This window comes from Pelophylax lessonae (assembly GCF_965119305.1).
Source record: "Pelophylax lessonae genome assembly, chromosome: 9".
NCBI lineage: Eukaryota > Metazoa > Chordata > Amphibia > Anura > Ranidae > Pelophylax > Pelophylax lessonae.
In genome coordinates, this window is record NC_138776.1 from 178,147,002 (window position 1) to 178,161,066 (window position 14,065).

Genomic DNA, 14,065 nt, shown 5'->3' on the forward strand with positions numbered 1-14,065 from the left:
GGACCACACCAGTATAAAAATGAAAAATAATGGTGTGGGACCACCCCTAAAATCCATACCAGACCCTTCTCCGAGCATGCAGTCTGGCAGGCCGGGAAAAGGGGGGGATGAGCAAGCACCCCCCCCAGACGATACCAGACCACATGCCCTCAACACGGCACCTTGTGGGGATGACCACAACCCTGGCTGGTGGCTGTTGGGGGTCTGCAGGCGGTGGCTTATAAGAATCTGGAAGCCCCCTTAAATAAAGGGGACCCCCAGGTCCTGCCCCCCCCATGTGAATAAGTATGGGGTACATAGTACCCCTACGAATTCACCAAGAAAGTGTAGAAAGTAAGTAAAAAAACACCACAAGTTTTTGACAAAACCTTTATCAAAAAATCAAAAATGTAAAAAAAAAATAAAAAATGTCCCCCGGTGTAGATCCACCGCTAATCACCCACCAGCACGGCCGACTACAAAAGCGCACTTTGAATTGCGCAGTCAAGTGACACTGTACCCATATTAAACTTTTATTCTTTTTTTTCCCCCACAAATAAAGCTTTCTTTTGGTGGTATTTGATCACCACTGACTTATTTTTTTGCGCTACAAAATTTAGAAAAAAAATGTTTCTTTGTTTCTGTTATAACATTTTGTAAATAGGTAAGTTTTCTCCTTCACTGATGGGCACTGATGAGGAGGCACTAATATGCAGCACCGATGGGCGCTAAAAGGCGGCATTAATATGCAGCACTGATGGGCAGCACAGATGGGTACTGATAGAAGGCAATGATGGGCACAGATAGGCGGCACTGATGGGCAGCACTGATGAGGAGGCACTGACAGGCATTACTGATGGGCACTAACTGGCATCCCCGATGGTCACTGATTGGCATTACTGGCAGGTACTGGTGGGCATCACTAGTGGGGCACTGATGGGCAGCACTGGTGGGCATCGCTGATGGGTCTGCACTGATAATCAATGCGCTAATTATCAGCGCAGACCCCCTGTCAGGAACTGCTGATCGGATCTCCTCTACCTGCGCCTTGTCAGTGCAAATGGAGGAAAGCTGATAAACAGCACTTCCTGGTTACCATGTGATCAGCTTACCATGTGATTGGACACAGCTAATCACATGGTAAAGGGCCTACATCATAGGCTCTTTACCGAGATCAGAGATGCAGTCTGCCAGTTCACTTGGGGGGCACAAGCAGCTTATCCTGCTGGATGCCAAATGACATCCAGTAAAGATAATAGAATCTCCACCTGGCCGTCATTTTGCTATAGGCCGGGCGGGAAGTGGTTAAAGGGTAACTCCACTTTCGTGGGGAAAAGAAATAGCCAAAAAAAGACACAAGTCACATTGTAATTAAATGTTATTAAAAACTACCTTTCCCTTTAAATCTGCAGCTCTGTAATTTTCTGAAAATGCAATGCAATATGGCTACCTGGATGTGTTTTGTACTGACCACACCCCAGAGACATAATTTCCTGCTTATGTGATTGGCTCATTGATTTTCCCAGTCTGAACTAAAGCCTCGTACACACGCAACGAATTTCCGCCGACCGGTCCTTCGTCTTTTGTCCAGAGTGGTGTCTGTTGGTTGGAATGTGCTCTAGACTGCACACGAATTTTGTCGTCCAACAAAATTCTACTTCAGAAGTGATGTCATGTGTTGGATTGCTTTCTTTGTGTTCTTTCATCTCTGAGCATGCCCAGTCTTGCTCATAAGATTTTTCCCTGTCGAAATCTGTACTGACTGCACGAAAATCGGACGTGTTTTGACGGTGGACAAAAATTTTATAGCCTGCACACCAGAATTTTTTCGGCCGAAAAGTCGGAGTAGGTTGTCGAGAGCACCATACTAACAAGCCGAAAATCGGCAGATCGGTCATCGGACGAAAATTCCCGGCCGAATTTCAACTCGTGTGTACGGGCCTTAAGATTCAAGTCAGATATCAGGTATCCCCTGCAACAAAAATTTCATTTTTGGTGAGATACTCCTAATAGGAACACGTCCAAAAGGGATGCAGGCCCTGCAGATTTCCTCATTAGTGCTCCCATTAGACCCACTCAGCACAGAGGAACAAACAAACAATGATTTCTTCAGAATAACAAAAGTTAGGAATCTGCAAAAAAGTTTGTAATAATCTATGTAATATACAGAGATCACCCAGAGGGGAATGTTTTTTCTCTCAGCAAAAGTGGAGTTACGCTTTAATGTTTTGTTGGTATAAAAGAAGAATGTATTCATATTACAATCATAACAGAAGATGCTTACGTAGCATCATTGAGAAACAACAAAGAGAATTAGAGAAAAAGGAACATTTCTACATAACATCCTCCCTGTGATGCAGTACAGTTTTTTTTTTTACCAAATTCATCAGAGTAGTTCAATCTTACCATAATGACCATAGGAAGTGGCGCTGCGTGTCCTTAACCCAGAAGAGGCAGTATGACTTACATGTACGTGATCCTGCCTGCCAGTGCCGCCCTGCTGCAGTAAATGCACTGTGGCCGCGCGGCAAGCGCTTAAAGTAGAACTGAAGGCAATTTTTTTCATTCTGGATAGAGTAAAGGAGGGTTAGGACACCTGTTAGGGTTTTTTGCCATCTGTGTCCCCATTTTTTCCATTGGTAAGCATGATAGGAAAAGAGAGGAAATCCCGCCAATTTGAGGGAATTTTCTGGTGGTCACCAGAACTAATGACCACCCAAAGTTTGGAATTTTTACTTTTGGCGACAATGGTCACCAGAACAAATAGCGAGGGTGACTCTAAATAGCAGGGGCACAGACAGCAATAAAAACCTGACAGGTCTTCTAATCCCTCAGTACTCTAATATTAAAAAGGTTGTGTAATGATATCCTGCACTGGATATGCGAAAGCTGTCGCAGGCAACCATTTTGTTTAGAGCAGCCCTGACAGGCAGACCAGATATACTCAGTGATTTTCTCTCCCCCCTCTCTCCCTACCTCAATTAACTTAAGGAATGCAGGAGGCTGGCACTTTAAAGAAGCCGTTATCTGAAAAGATGTCTGGACGGATATCTGTTCTGATACTCAGGCCAGTCGTAACGCCATAACCGGGCAAAGAAGGATAAAGGCTAATGGGTCATAAAACAGAGCTATTCAAGAGCTCTGTTAATTGAACACATTCACACACAAATTCATAAAACTTTAAACACAAAACAAGATATGTCTCTAGAAAGTGTATAGTTAAATGCAAAATAAAATACTGAACGGAACGAGATCATACATGACCACTTTAGCTCCTATGGAAGACAAGCTAGCTGTCAGATGCCTTACGGGTCAGAGGTTACTTTGAGATAGCCTGTGTTTGGTATCTATGGATATACAATTCAATGCTGCACAATAATCTATCAGTTTCAAGAAGGCAACTGGTAGATATTGGAAGATATGAATTATGTTATAAGTCTGTCTATATGGGAGGTTCCTTGGTATTGTCGTAAACCTTAGGGCAGCCCATGGCCACTGTGTTTATTGGTCAGGGACATCTGTAACACCCCCTGTGGTCTCAGAGAAAAGAGGAGAGAAGCAGATGGGGTGAGGGTTCTCATGGTAACATCAAGAAGGAACATCTATCAAGTTTGAGAACTGAGCATAACTGGCTCAGCTTCTGAACTCTGGTAATACTCAGGACATTGAATGCAAGTATTCTCATTTCCCAATTCTATCTTATTTCTCTAAATTGCTGAATTGTGTCTCTATTTCTTTGAAACACTTTTTCTGTAAATATTTTATTTTGCACCAATTTTAACCTTTTTATTATTAAACCTTATTTTGAAAAGTGTTCTTGTCCCTAAGCTCTTAATGCAAACTAACAAAGAACCTGTCTCTTGAAGAGTGTTACTGTATAGAATAAATCCTCTGAACATCCCTATCTGTGGTGACAGTGCGTGTTACAGATGATTATTCTAAAGTCTAAATTGGCATTTCTAAAATTACGAGCGTCGGCTGGGCTCATAACGTAGCGGTGGTGGCAGTGAAAGGGTTAATTGCTTAATTAGCCCAGTGACAATCGCTCTCAGCCTGCTGGCATCTAGATTGTGGTCCCGCAAGCTAGCATTGTTACGCAAGTGACGGCAGGGCGTGAGATTGCCTGGTCCTTGGTCACGAGTTATTGAGAAGGGCAGGGATCTGATAACCGTCACAGGTTGGTCTTCAGTTATACTTTAAAGCCTCACTTTGGAATAGTTCACATTTTTCCCCTATAACCCACCTACCTCCCCAGTCCTGAGCTTCTCATTGTCCATTTACAGGGGTTCTCTCAGGATCCAAAAGAGGACTGATGTCAGTGGAGAGGACCAGTGGTCTTGGATGCCATTTCAGCTCTGGATAAGCGGTCCCCTGCACTGAAACTGGTGACGGCAAGGCACCTGGACCGAGTGGAGTATAGCTGGCTTTACCAGATAAGGGGATTAAAAAAGCCTTCCAAGATGGGTTGGGGGGGGGGGGGGGTATAAGCGGAACAATGCCTGCCTGCAACCCTGCCTCCTCCACAACCAAAAATGACATAGGCGAGGAAACCTTCAAACAAGGTGTTCTGCCTGGAGATTGGTTTAAATGTTTTTATGTGGTGTGACATTTCTGCTCTTGTTCTAATGAAGTCTTCCACAAAGCTTTCAGCTTCTTCTGGTTTAGCATGCTGAATATCTCTCCTAGACATCTCAGAATTTAATCAAGTGCAAGCAGGCAGATCAGAAAGGCAACTAGAGTGGAAGTACCCACAAACCTTACATCATATCATAAAATTTTATTTTGCTTTGAATAAAGTATCCTCATTACAAACCAATTTACCATTCCATACCTGTCTTAGCTTCTTCGCAGATGGGTGCTCTCTAAGGGAAAGGCGAAGCAAGTATGCTCTACGTGGGTCATCCTGTCCATCAAACATTTTCTGTGACTTTTTCCTTCTATACATAAAATATTTTTTACCTAGGGGAAAAAAAAAAAACACGTGTAATATAATGGTAAGTTCCTAAATGGGGCCATTATCACTACTTTATACACTTTTACCTCTCTAAATCAAGTATTGAGTGCATACTATACTGTACATGGACCTACTGTTCAGTAAGCCAAAATGTCCATAGTAAAAATCCTTTTTTTTTTTTTTAATTGGTCTTACGTAATATTCAAATTTTCTGAGATACTGAATTTTGGGCTTTCACTAGCTGTAAGCCATACTCATCGAAATGACACGAAAGAAATGCTTCAAATATATCACTATGAAACAGAAAAAGTGTGATATTGCGCTAACCAAATAAAGACAGAGCTGCCAGCACTAAACAACTGAAAATACAAATTGCAAAAATAAAGATAAATAATAAGTGCAGCGCTAAATGTGATAATATATATATATATATATATATATATATATATATATATATATATATATATATATATATATATAGTAACCTTGACAGTCCCATAGAATGTTGTATGTAATACATACAATAAAATGACTGAAATAAAAATTATTGTGACATCAATTAAAGTCCCATAAAAAGTGGTAGGAAAACCATAAACAGTCCCAAAAAGGGAAGGAATGATCCAGCTCAAGAAAAAGGTGGTAGAACTATATTCAGATCCCGTCACCAGATGGAACAAATAAAATGGGCACTCACCGGATAGTATGGACCTGTAATGTCATATGACATACAGGTCAGACAGGCTTTACAGATAAGCTTTTAGATTCCTCCTTAGGATGACCTTGGATGTTATTCCGGGCTCACAATTAGTGGAGAGGAGGAAGAGTGAATCCCTCATTCACCATAACGCATAAAAGCCAAAAGAAAAGGCACATAGTGTAAAACTGCTTAAAAGGCAATTTATTAAAAAGCAGGCGTGCACTTACAGACATCCAAATGGTAAACCAGCAATACAGTCAAGACAAATGGTCTACAGGGAGATACCGACGCGTTTCGTCTTAGTAGACATTCTCAAAGGCTATTGCTCCTCCCCTCCTCTCCCATATTTGGCATGCCATTTTTTTTGGGGGGGGGATGGGAGGCAGAGGTTACCTAGTTTTGACAGGTACTCGCTCCCACTTCTGCTCAGATTGCATAGGTGTTCCAAGTGGAAGCCCCCCCCCCCCTGCAGTCTTTTTCGGACACGTCACAAGTACCGGAAGACTGTGGGACCACTCACAAAGCGCAGCCCAGATTGTGCTTGCGCAGCCGACTGCGAAGCCAAAAGCAGCATAGCCGGCTACCTTTAGTTAGCATGCCGGTGCTGGGAACTCGGAGGCTAGTGAAGAACTAGCCCAGTGAGGACGGCACTGGATCCCTGGACAGGTAAGTGTCCTTTTATTAAAAAGTCAGCAGCTGCAGTATTTTGTAGCTGGTGACTTTTAATTTTTTTTTTTCCCCAGAATGAACAACTGCTTTAAGTCATAAGTAGATAACCTCCTGTGTCAGCACTGCCGAGACAGTCTTTTCGTAAGGCCAACAGTATATAGGAAACAAACCCATATGTTAACATGAAATGTGAAAAAAGGGGGAAAAGAAAAGACCCCCCAGGAAGTCCAAGCGATATTTACTTCCCCAGCTATAGCTCGGAGAGAATCAGAAAGTAAGCACTAGGAAGAAAAGCAAAAGAATTCAAGAAAGTAGGGAAAAGAGGAAAAATAGGAAGGGGTGGGCCCAGGGGTTATCCGAGTAGCAGCACCGACCGTAATTTAAATCACACAGAATGTCTCCAGGCTCCAAAAGAAAGTCTGGGGGCAGGAACTTAACCCAGGGATTCAAAATAATTGTATACTTGTGGATTCTACCTAGTAAGGTGGTTTCATTTTTAGCATGCATCATTGCTTGGGTTACCCTATGCTTGGTAGCAAGAATACAAAGTGTTGGCATTTTCCAGGATCTGGTAATTGTTTACTTAGCAGCTGTTGTGATTTGGAGTAGGAGTTTGAATTATTTTTTGGTCAACTCGGATGGGCAAATGTTTGGCAGCGCAATCTGAGGGTCCGGTCGGATATCAATTTAAAATAATTGGGAAAGGAGTTGGAATATTTTAGACCAGAAGGACCGCACCTGTGGGCTGGACCACCAAAAAAATATGAAGATATGAACTGGGTTATTCACAACCACTGAAAGAGGTGGACGGGTAACCTGGAAATCACTTAGCTAGTCTTGTTGATACCATCAGATAGTACTTTGTAGGATGTTTCTAGTGCTGAAATATTCAGAGACGATTTATAGGTGCTAGATTCAGATCAGCTGTCCATCATATAACACAGGTTGGGGGTTGGTTCCTAGGCCTAGTTAGGAGGGTCTTATAGAGCTTTGAGATCACCCCTTTTCTGTGTGGGTCTGCTATGCATAGAAGTTCGAACATAGTCATACTGCCAAGGTCAGTTTGTGATTGAGTTTTTATGGTGTAGAAATGCTGAACCTGAAGGTAACACAATACTTCGGAACTTGGGAATTTATGCTGTCCTTGCAGTTGTGAGAGGGGCTTAAAACCAGAGGAAGTAACGGAAAGCAGCTGGAGAGACAAATGCTGGAGAAAATGCCAGGTTGCAAAGAAAAGAGAGCATCAGATTATGTGGAGATAACAGCCGCAATGTGCATGTTACCCTGTCCCAAAGACTTAGCGAAATTTTCGACCACTGCACAATGCAAAATTCCTTTATTTTCTTACATGAACTGCCCATTTCAAATAATCCCAAACATTTTAGCGGGGATCAAATAAGGGCTTTGGCTAGTGTAGTCCAGAACAGTCGATTTCTTCTTCTTGAGCAATTCCTTGGAGGTTTTGTGAGTATTCTTCAGATCATTATGGTAGTGAAGGACCGATTTCTAGTTCAACTTTAACTTTTGGACAGATGGTCTCACATTCTCATCAAGCACATTTTGTGATGATGCAGAATGTTTAGTTGACTTAATGACCTTGAGCTGCCCAGGCCCTTAAACAGCAAAGCAACCCCTGATCATAACATTTCCACCAAGATGATTCACAGCAGGAGCCGGGTTCACATAGGCGCGACCCGACTTTGCCGGGCGACCTGTGAAGTCGCGGTGCGCAGCTTGCACCGCGACCTCGGAGCGGCATGCACGGACTTCATATCATTGAAGCTCCAGGTCGCCCCAAAGTAGCTCAGGACCCTTTTTCTAAGTCGGAGTGACTTGTGTCGCTCCTATTAGAACGGGTCCTGTGCTAATCTATGGCAGGCGACCCACGGCGACTTGTCAGGCGACCAGGTCGCCTGACAAGTTGCCCCAGTGTGAACCGGCTCTCATGAGGTCCTTATCCTTAAATATAATGGTCAGTCTGTTACTGCGACTAAAAAATTCTATCTTTCATTCTTCAGTATGTTGCTCCCGCCCTGGAATACCTTCTTTTTGGGCAGCAAAGGTGTCAGGAACCTCAAAAATGTCAGGAACCAGCCATGCTCGTTTTTCTGCGCAGAGATGCACACATACCCATGAGCATAGGGGATTGAGAAGATGTACAAGATTGAGAATGCCTGTGCCAATGTACATGCATGCACAGCTATGCCGACAGATCCTGGCGACCAACAGCCTACTTAGACCTGAAGTCTGCCTAGCATTATCACATTGTCTTCAGCTCTTATCCCTGTGTTTTGTATTCCTGAAAAACCTGCTGATATTGCCACTGACCCGACTATGATACTTCTCAATGGTCTTCCTTCGCCAGCTATGCCTAAAGCCTCGTACACACGAGTCGAAATTCGGCCGGGAATTTTCGTCCGACGATCGATCTGCCGATTTTTGGCTTGTTAGTATGGTGCTCTCGACAACCGACTCCAACTTTTCGGCCGAAAAAATTCTAGTGTGCAGGCTATAAAATTTTTGTCCTCCTTCAAAACACGTCCGATTTTCGTGCAGTCAGTACAGATTTCGATGGGGAAAAATCTTATGAGCAAGACTAGGCATGCTCCGAGATGAAAGAACACAAAGAAAGCAATCCAACACATGACATCACTTCTGAAGTAGAATTCTGTCATGGGGGAAAATTTGAGTGCAGTCTAGAGCACATTCCAACCAACAGACACGCACTCTGGACAAAAGACGGACGACCGGTCTGCGGAAATACGTTGCGTGTGTACGAGGCTTAAAGCTCATCCATGTTACTGTGACCCAGGTCTGGAATTTTGACTATGGCTGACTTTGTACCTCACTGCTGGCACATTGCCGACCCTTGCCTGTCCCTGATTTAGAACCTGATCATGATCCTGCATCCATCTGCCTGGCCCAGCAGTCAAATGAAACCTATGCCACTTGTAAATTAATTGACTTACAGTGGAATGATTCATTTTAAATAATTTGGAAATCTTTTAAAATCCCTTGTTAGGCTCATAGGCATCTACAACCTACTTTCTGAGGGCCTAATGCCTCGTACACACGCATCGATTATTGGCCGGGAATGTTTCGGCCAACGTCCGATCGGACGATTTTCGGCTTGTTAGTATGATGCTTTCGACAACCGACTCCGAATTTTCGGCCGAATAAAATCTGGTGTGCAGGCTATAAAATTTTTGTTGGCCGTCAACACAATGGCCGATTTTCCGTCAGTCAGTACAGATTTTGGCAGACAAAAATCTGATGAGCAAGACTGGGCATGCGCAGAGAGAAGAAAAAACACACGGAAAGTAAACCAGCACATGACATCACTTCTGAAGTAGATTTTTGTTGGCCGAGAAAATTTGTGTGCAGTCAGGGCACATTCCAACCAACAAAACACCACTCTGGACAAAAGTCAGACGATCGGTCGGCTGATAATCGTTGCGTGTGTACGAGGCATAAGAGAGTTCTGTTGATCTTGGTATGATGACATCACACATGTCAATAGCAAAGTGAACACCAGACCTTCGATATCTTTTAAATAAAGATGTTCTACCTGCATATGCCCCAAGGAGGTTCAAATTATTGGCTCCTGGATTCAAATTTCTCGACTGGATATAAACCAGCATGAAAAAAATAAGAGTAACAAAATTACAAAACTAACTAGTTTACTCCTGCATTAACGCCCAACAAACACTGGACACGCTAGATGACATCTGTAGGAACAGCATCACAGCACCAATTCCAATCCAGCTAGACCCAAAAACCATAGTTACATAGTCAGGTTTAAAAAAAAAAAAACAACACCTTGTTCAGCCAATAGAAAAAAAATAAATAGAATAAGCAAATAAAACCCATACACAGAATTCTATACCCCACAGTTGATCCAGAGGAAGGCAAAAAAAAACCCGTATGAAGCATGATCAAGCGGAAAAATAAATTCCCTCCTGAGTCCCTGAAGGCAAAAGGATTTTCCCTGGATCAACAATCTCTGGTGCTATTACCTTTAAACATTAATATCTGGTTATATTTTTCGCATTTAGGAATGCATCCAGCTCTTTTTTAAACCAATCCTCTGAGCTTGCCAGAACCAGATCTTGAGCGAGTCTATTGCACATTTTCACAGCTTTTACTGTAAAGAAACCTTTCCATATTTGGAGATTAAATCTCTTTTCCTCCAGACGTAAAGAGTGCCCCCGTGTCCTCTGTAATGACCTAAAACTGAATAGCTCTGCACCAAGTTACCTATGTGGACCACTTACGTATTTATACATAGTGATCATATCCCTCCTTAAAAGTGGAACTGAGGTCAGTTTCTTATAAACCCCTTACAGACCGGGTTTTTATATCAGAAGAGACCCTCACCCTAGTAGTCTGCTCTATCATAAATGCCTCCTTCTGCCTGTCCGTAGTAATGTGGTCACATTTACAGAACATGATTTGTGTTGTGATGATGTGACTCCCATGGGCATGTGCAGGAGTGATGTCATCTCAGCCTGGCCATTGATGAAGCCGATCATACAGAACCCAGAAGGAAGACCGGGTGAAGATGGAAAACCCCCCGGGACCTGCAGAAACGGTAACTAGAGCGGGACGGCACATTGTGGCAGGTTATTCGCTGCATACTAGCGCCTTATGGCATTAACCACCTGGAGGCCCATTTTTTAAGAAAAATGTTCCTGAACTTATTACCGTTTTTTATCTTCTCTTCCCAAGAGAATTTATTTCTTAGTGCTATACCTATGATTTCTACAAACGGAACCATGTGCCATCCTTCTGTCATACAGCATTGTCAGTTTTATTTTGAGATACGTATCTGGCCCTGCCATGTTCATATGCACTCACCAACCACTTTATTAGGTACACCTGTTCAATTGCTTGGTAACACAAATTGCTAATAAGCCAATCACATGGCAGCAACTGCATTTTGGTATCTAGATGTGGTAAAAACGACTTGCTGAAGTTTAAGCTGAGCAGCGGAATAAGGGTAGAAAGGGGATTTAGGCGACTTTGAATGTGGCATGGTTTTTTGTGCCAGACAGGCTGGTCTGAGTATTTCAAAAACTGCTGATCTTCTGGGGTTTTCATGCACAGCCATCTCTAAGATTTACAGAGAATGGTCCGAAAAAGAGAAAATATCCAGTGAGCGGCAGTTGTGTGGAGGAAATGCCTTGTTGATGTCAGAGGAGAATGGGCAGACTGGTTTGAGATGATAGAAAGGCAACAGTAACGCAAATAACCCCTTGTTACAGCCAAGGTATACAGAATACCATCTCTGAATGCACGACACAAAGAACTTTGAAGCAGATGGGCTACAGCAGTAGAAGACCACACCGGGTGTCACTCCTGTCCCCTAAGAACAGGAAACTGAGGCTACAATCGCACAGGCTCACCAAAATTGGACAATAGAAGATTGGAAAAACGTTGCATGCTCTGATGAGTCTCGATTTCAGCTGTGACATTCATATGGTAGGGTCAGAATTTGGCATAAACAACATGAAAGCATGGATCCATCCTGCCTTGTATCAACTGGTGGTGTATTGGTGTGGGGGATATTGATCATGCTGGTGGTGCGTTGGTGTGGGGGATATTGATCATGCTGGTGGTGTATTTGTGTGGGGGATATTGATCATGCTGGTGGTGCGTTGGTGTGGGGGATATTGATCATGCTGGTGGTGCGTTGGTGTGGGGGATATTGATCATGCTGGTGGTGTATTGGTGTGGGGGATATTGATCATGCTGGTGGTGTAATGGTGTGGGGGATATTGATCATGCTGGTGGTGCGTTGGTGTGGGGGATATTGATCATGCTGGTGGTGTATTGGTGTGGGGGATATTGATCATGCTGGTGGTGTATTGGTGTGGGGGATATTGATCATGCTGGTGGTGTATTGGTGTGGGTTGATATTGATCATGCTGGTGGTGTATTGGTGTGGGGGATATTGATCATGCTGGTGGTGTATTGGTGTGGGGGATATTGATCATGCTGGTGGTGTAATGGTGTGGGGGATATTGATCATGCTGGTGGTGTATTGGTGTGGGGGATATTGATCATGCTGGTGGTGTATTGGTGTGGGGGATATTGATCATGCTGGTGGTGTATTGGTGTGGGGGATATTGATCATGCTGGTGGTGTATTGGTGTGGGTTGATATTGATCATGCTGGTGGTGTATTGGTGTGGGGGATATTGATCATGCTGGTGGTGTATTGGTGTGGGGCATATTGATCATGCTGGTGGTGTATTGGTGTGGGGCATATTGATCATGCTGGTGGTGTATTGGTGTGGGGCATATTGATCATGTGGGTGGTGTATTGGTGTGGGGGATATTTTTTGGCACACTTTGGGACCCTTAGTACCAATTTAGCATTGTTTAAACACCACAGCCTACCTGAGTGGGTATTGTTGCTGACCATGTCCATCCCTTATGACTTCAGCGTACCCATCTTTTGATGGCTACTTCCAGTAGGATAATGCAACATTGTCACAAAGCTCAAATCATCTCACCACAGGTTTCCTGAACATGACAATGAGGTCACTGTACTCCAATGGCCTCCACAGTCACCAGATCTCAATCCAATAGAGCACCTTTGGGATGTGGTGGAACAGGAGATTCACATCATGGATGTGCAGCCGACAAATCTGCAGCAACTGCGTGATGCTGTCATGTCAATATGGACCAAAATCTTTGAGGAATGTTTCCAACATCTTGTTGAATCTATGCCGCAAAGAATTAAGGCAGTTCTGAAGGCAAATTGGGGTCCAACCCAATACTAGCAAGGTGTACCTAATAAAGTGTCCGGTGAGTTTAGGTCAAGCTGGAAAGAAAATATTCAGAAACATATTGGTTCTAATGTATTTTGTTCTATCCTTTCTCTCTTTTCTTTTTAATAAAATAAAATAATATATGTATCTAAATCTGATACGAAAGCAAATGCCCAACTCACCCAAAATCAGCTCTATTATTTATTAGGGGAAACTACAACAGAAACATGTTTAACACGTCTCCAAACCTTAAAAGCGCACCGGCACACTAGGAGTTAAAGATTATTAAAGGCACTGGGAGTGAAGTGGTTAATAAAGCGGTGCCGTGTACTCACCAATGTAGACGCCAGCCACAAAGGTGGCCCCCAACACAGCTATGCCAGCCACAGCATCTCGGGTGCCAGCAGAGAGGGGCATGACTGCAGAGCCAGGAGCAGGTACAAAGGACAGCAACAGTCAATGAACATTGCACATCCTCTCATTGCTCTGCAATCTGCATTGGCTTCACCTGTCACATGACCTTCTCCAGGAGGAAGTGGAGAGTCAGGAAATTAAAACAGTGTGCTGCTTTGTTAGAAGACAATGGTTGGTGTTATGCTGCCACCTTGTGGTATATTTGAGGTAATACATCTTTGCCAAGTACTGATAGTCTTGTACTGTTCATGCCAGCTTTTTTCAACCCTTTTAACATTAAACATTAAGGAACCCTGCAAATAACTTTATGTGCATTCCTTGGGCACTATAAAATTTTATAACGCCCGAGGAAGGAACATACAGAAGGTCCAGAAAGCTTGCATCTTTAAATCTAAACCCAAAAACAAAAAATGTGTCTTACTGCAGATTAAAAATAAATAAATAAATAAATACAGTAGGCACTCTAAGATATACCCCTAGTCTCACATACCATGTGCTTTGGTGAGAAAAGTGGCTTAAAATGGTGGGAGTATGTTGGTAAAGTAACTACTGGAAACCCTGAGATAAAAAAAAACAG

The 14,065-nt window shown here is 43.1% G+C and overlaps 1 protein-coding gene across 1 annotated transcript in view; it reads right to left on the reverse strand.

Annotated features, from left to right (window-relative positions):
- The window catches only part of COMTD1 (catechol-O-methyltransferase domain containing 1), a 43,495-nt gene extending 29,936 nt beyond the window's left edge, over positions 1 to 13,559 (reverse strand). Inside the window, exons 1-2 of the mRNA XM_082266859.1 lie at positions 13,410 to 13,559; positions 4,811 to 4,938 (exon numbers count right to left, since the gene is read on the reverse strand). Of these exons, the coding sequence (XP_082122985.1) occupies positions 4,811 to 4,938; positions 13,410 to 13,491 (210 nt within the window). The 5' untranslated portion in view covers positions 13,492 to 13,559. The remainder of the gene's footprint in view (positions 1 to 4,810; positions 4,939 to 13,409) is intronic.
- Positions 13,560 to 14,065: the final 506 nt, after the last annotated feature.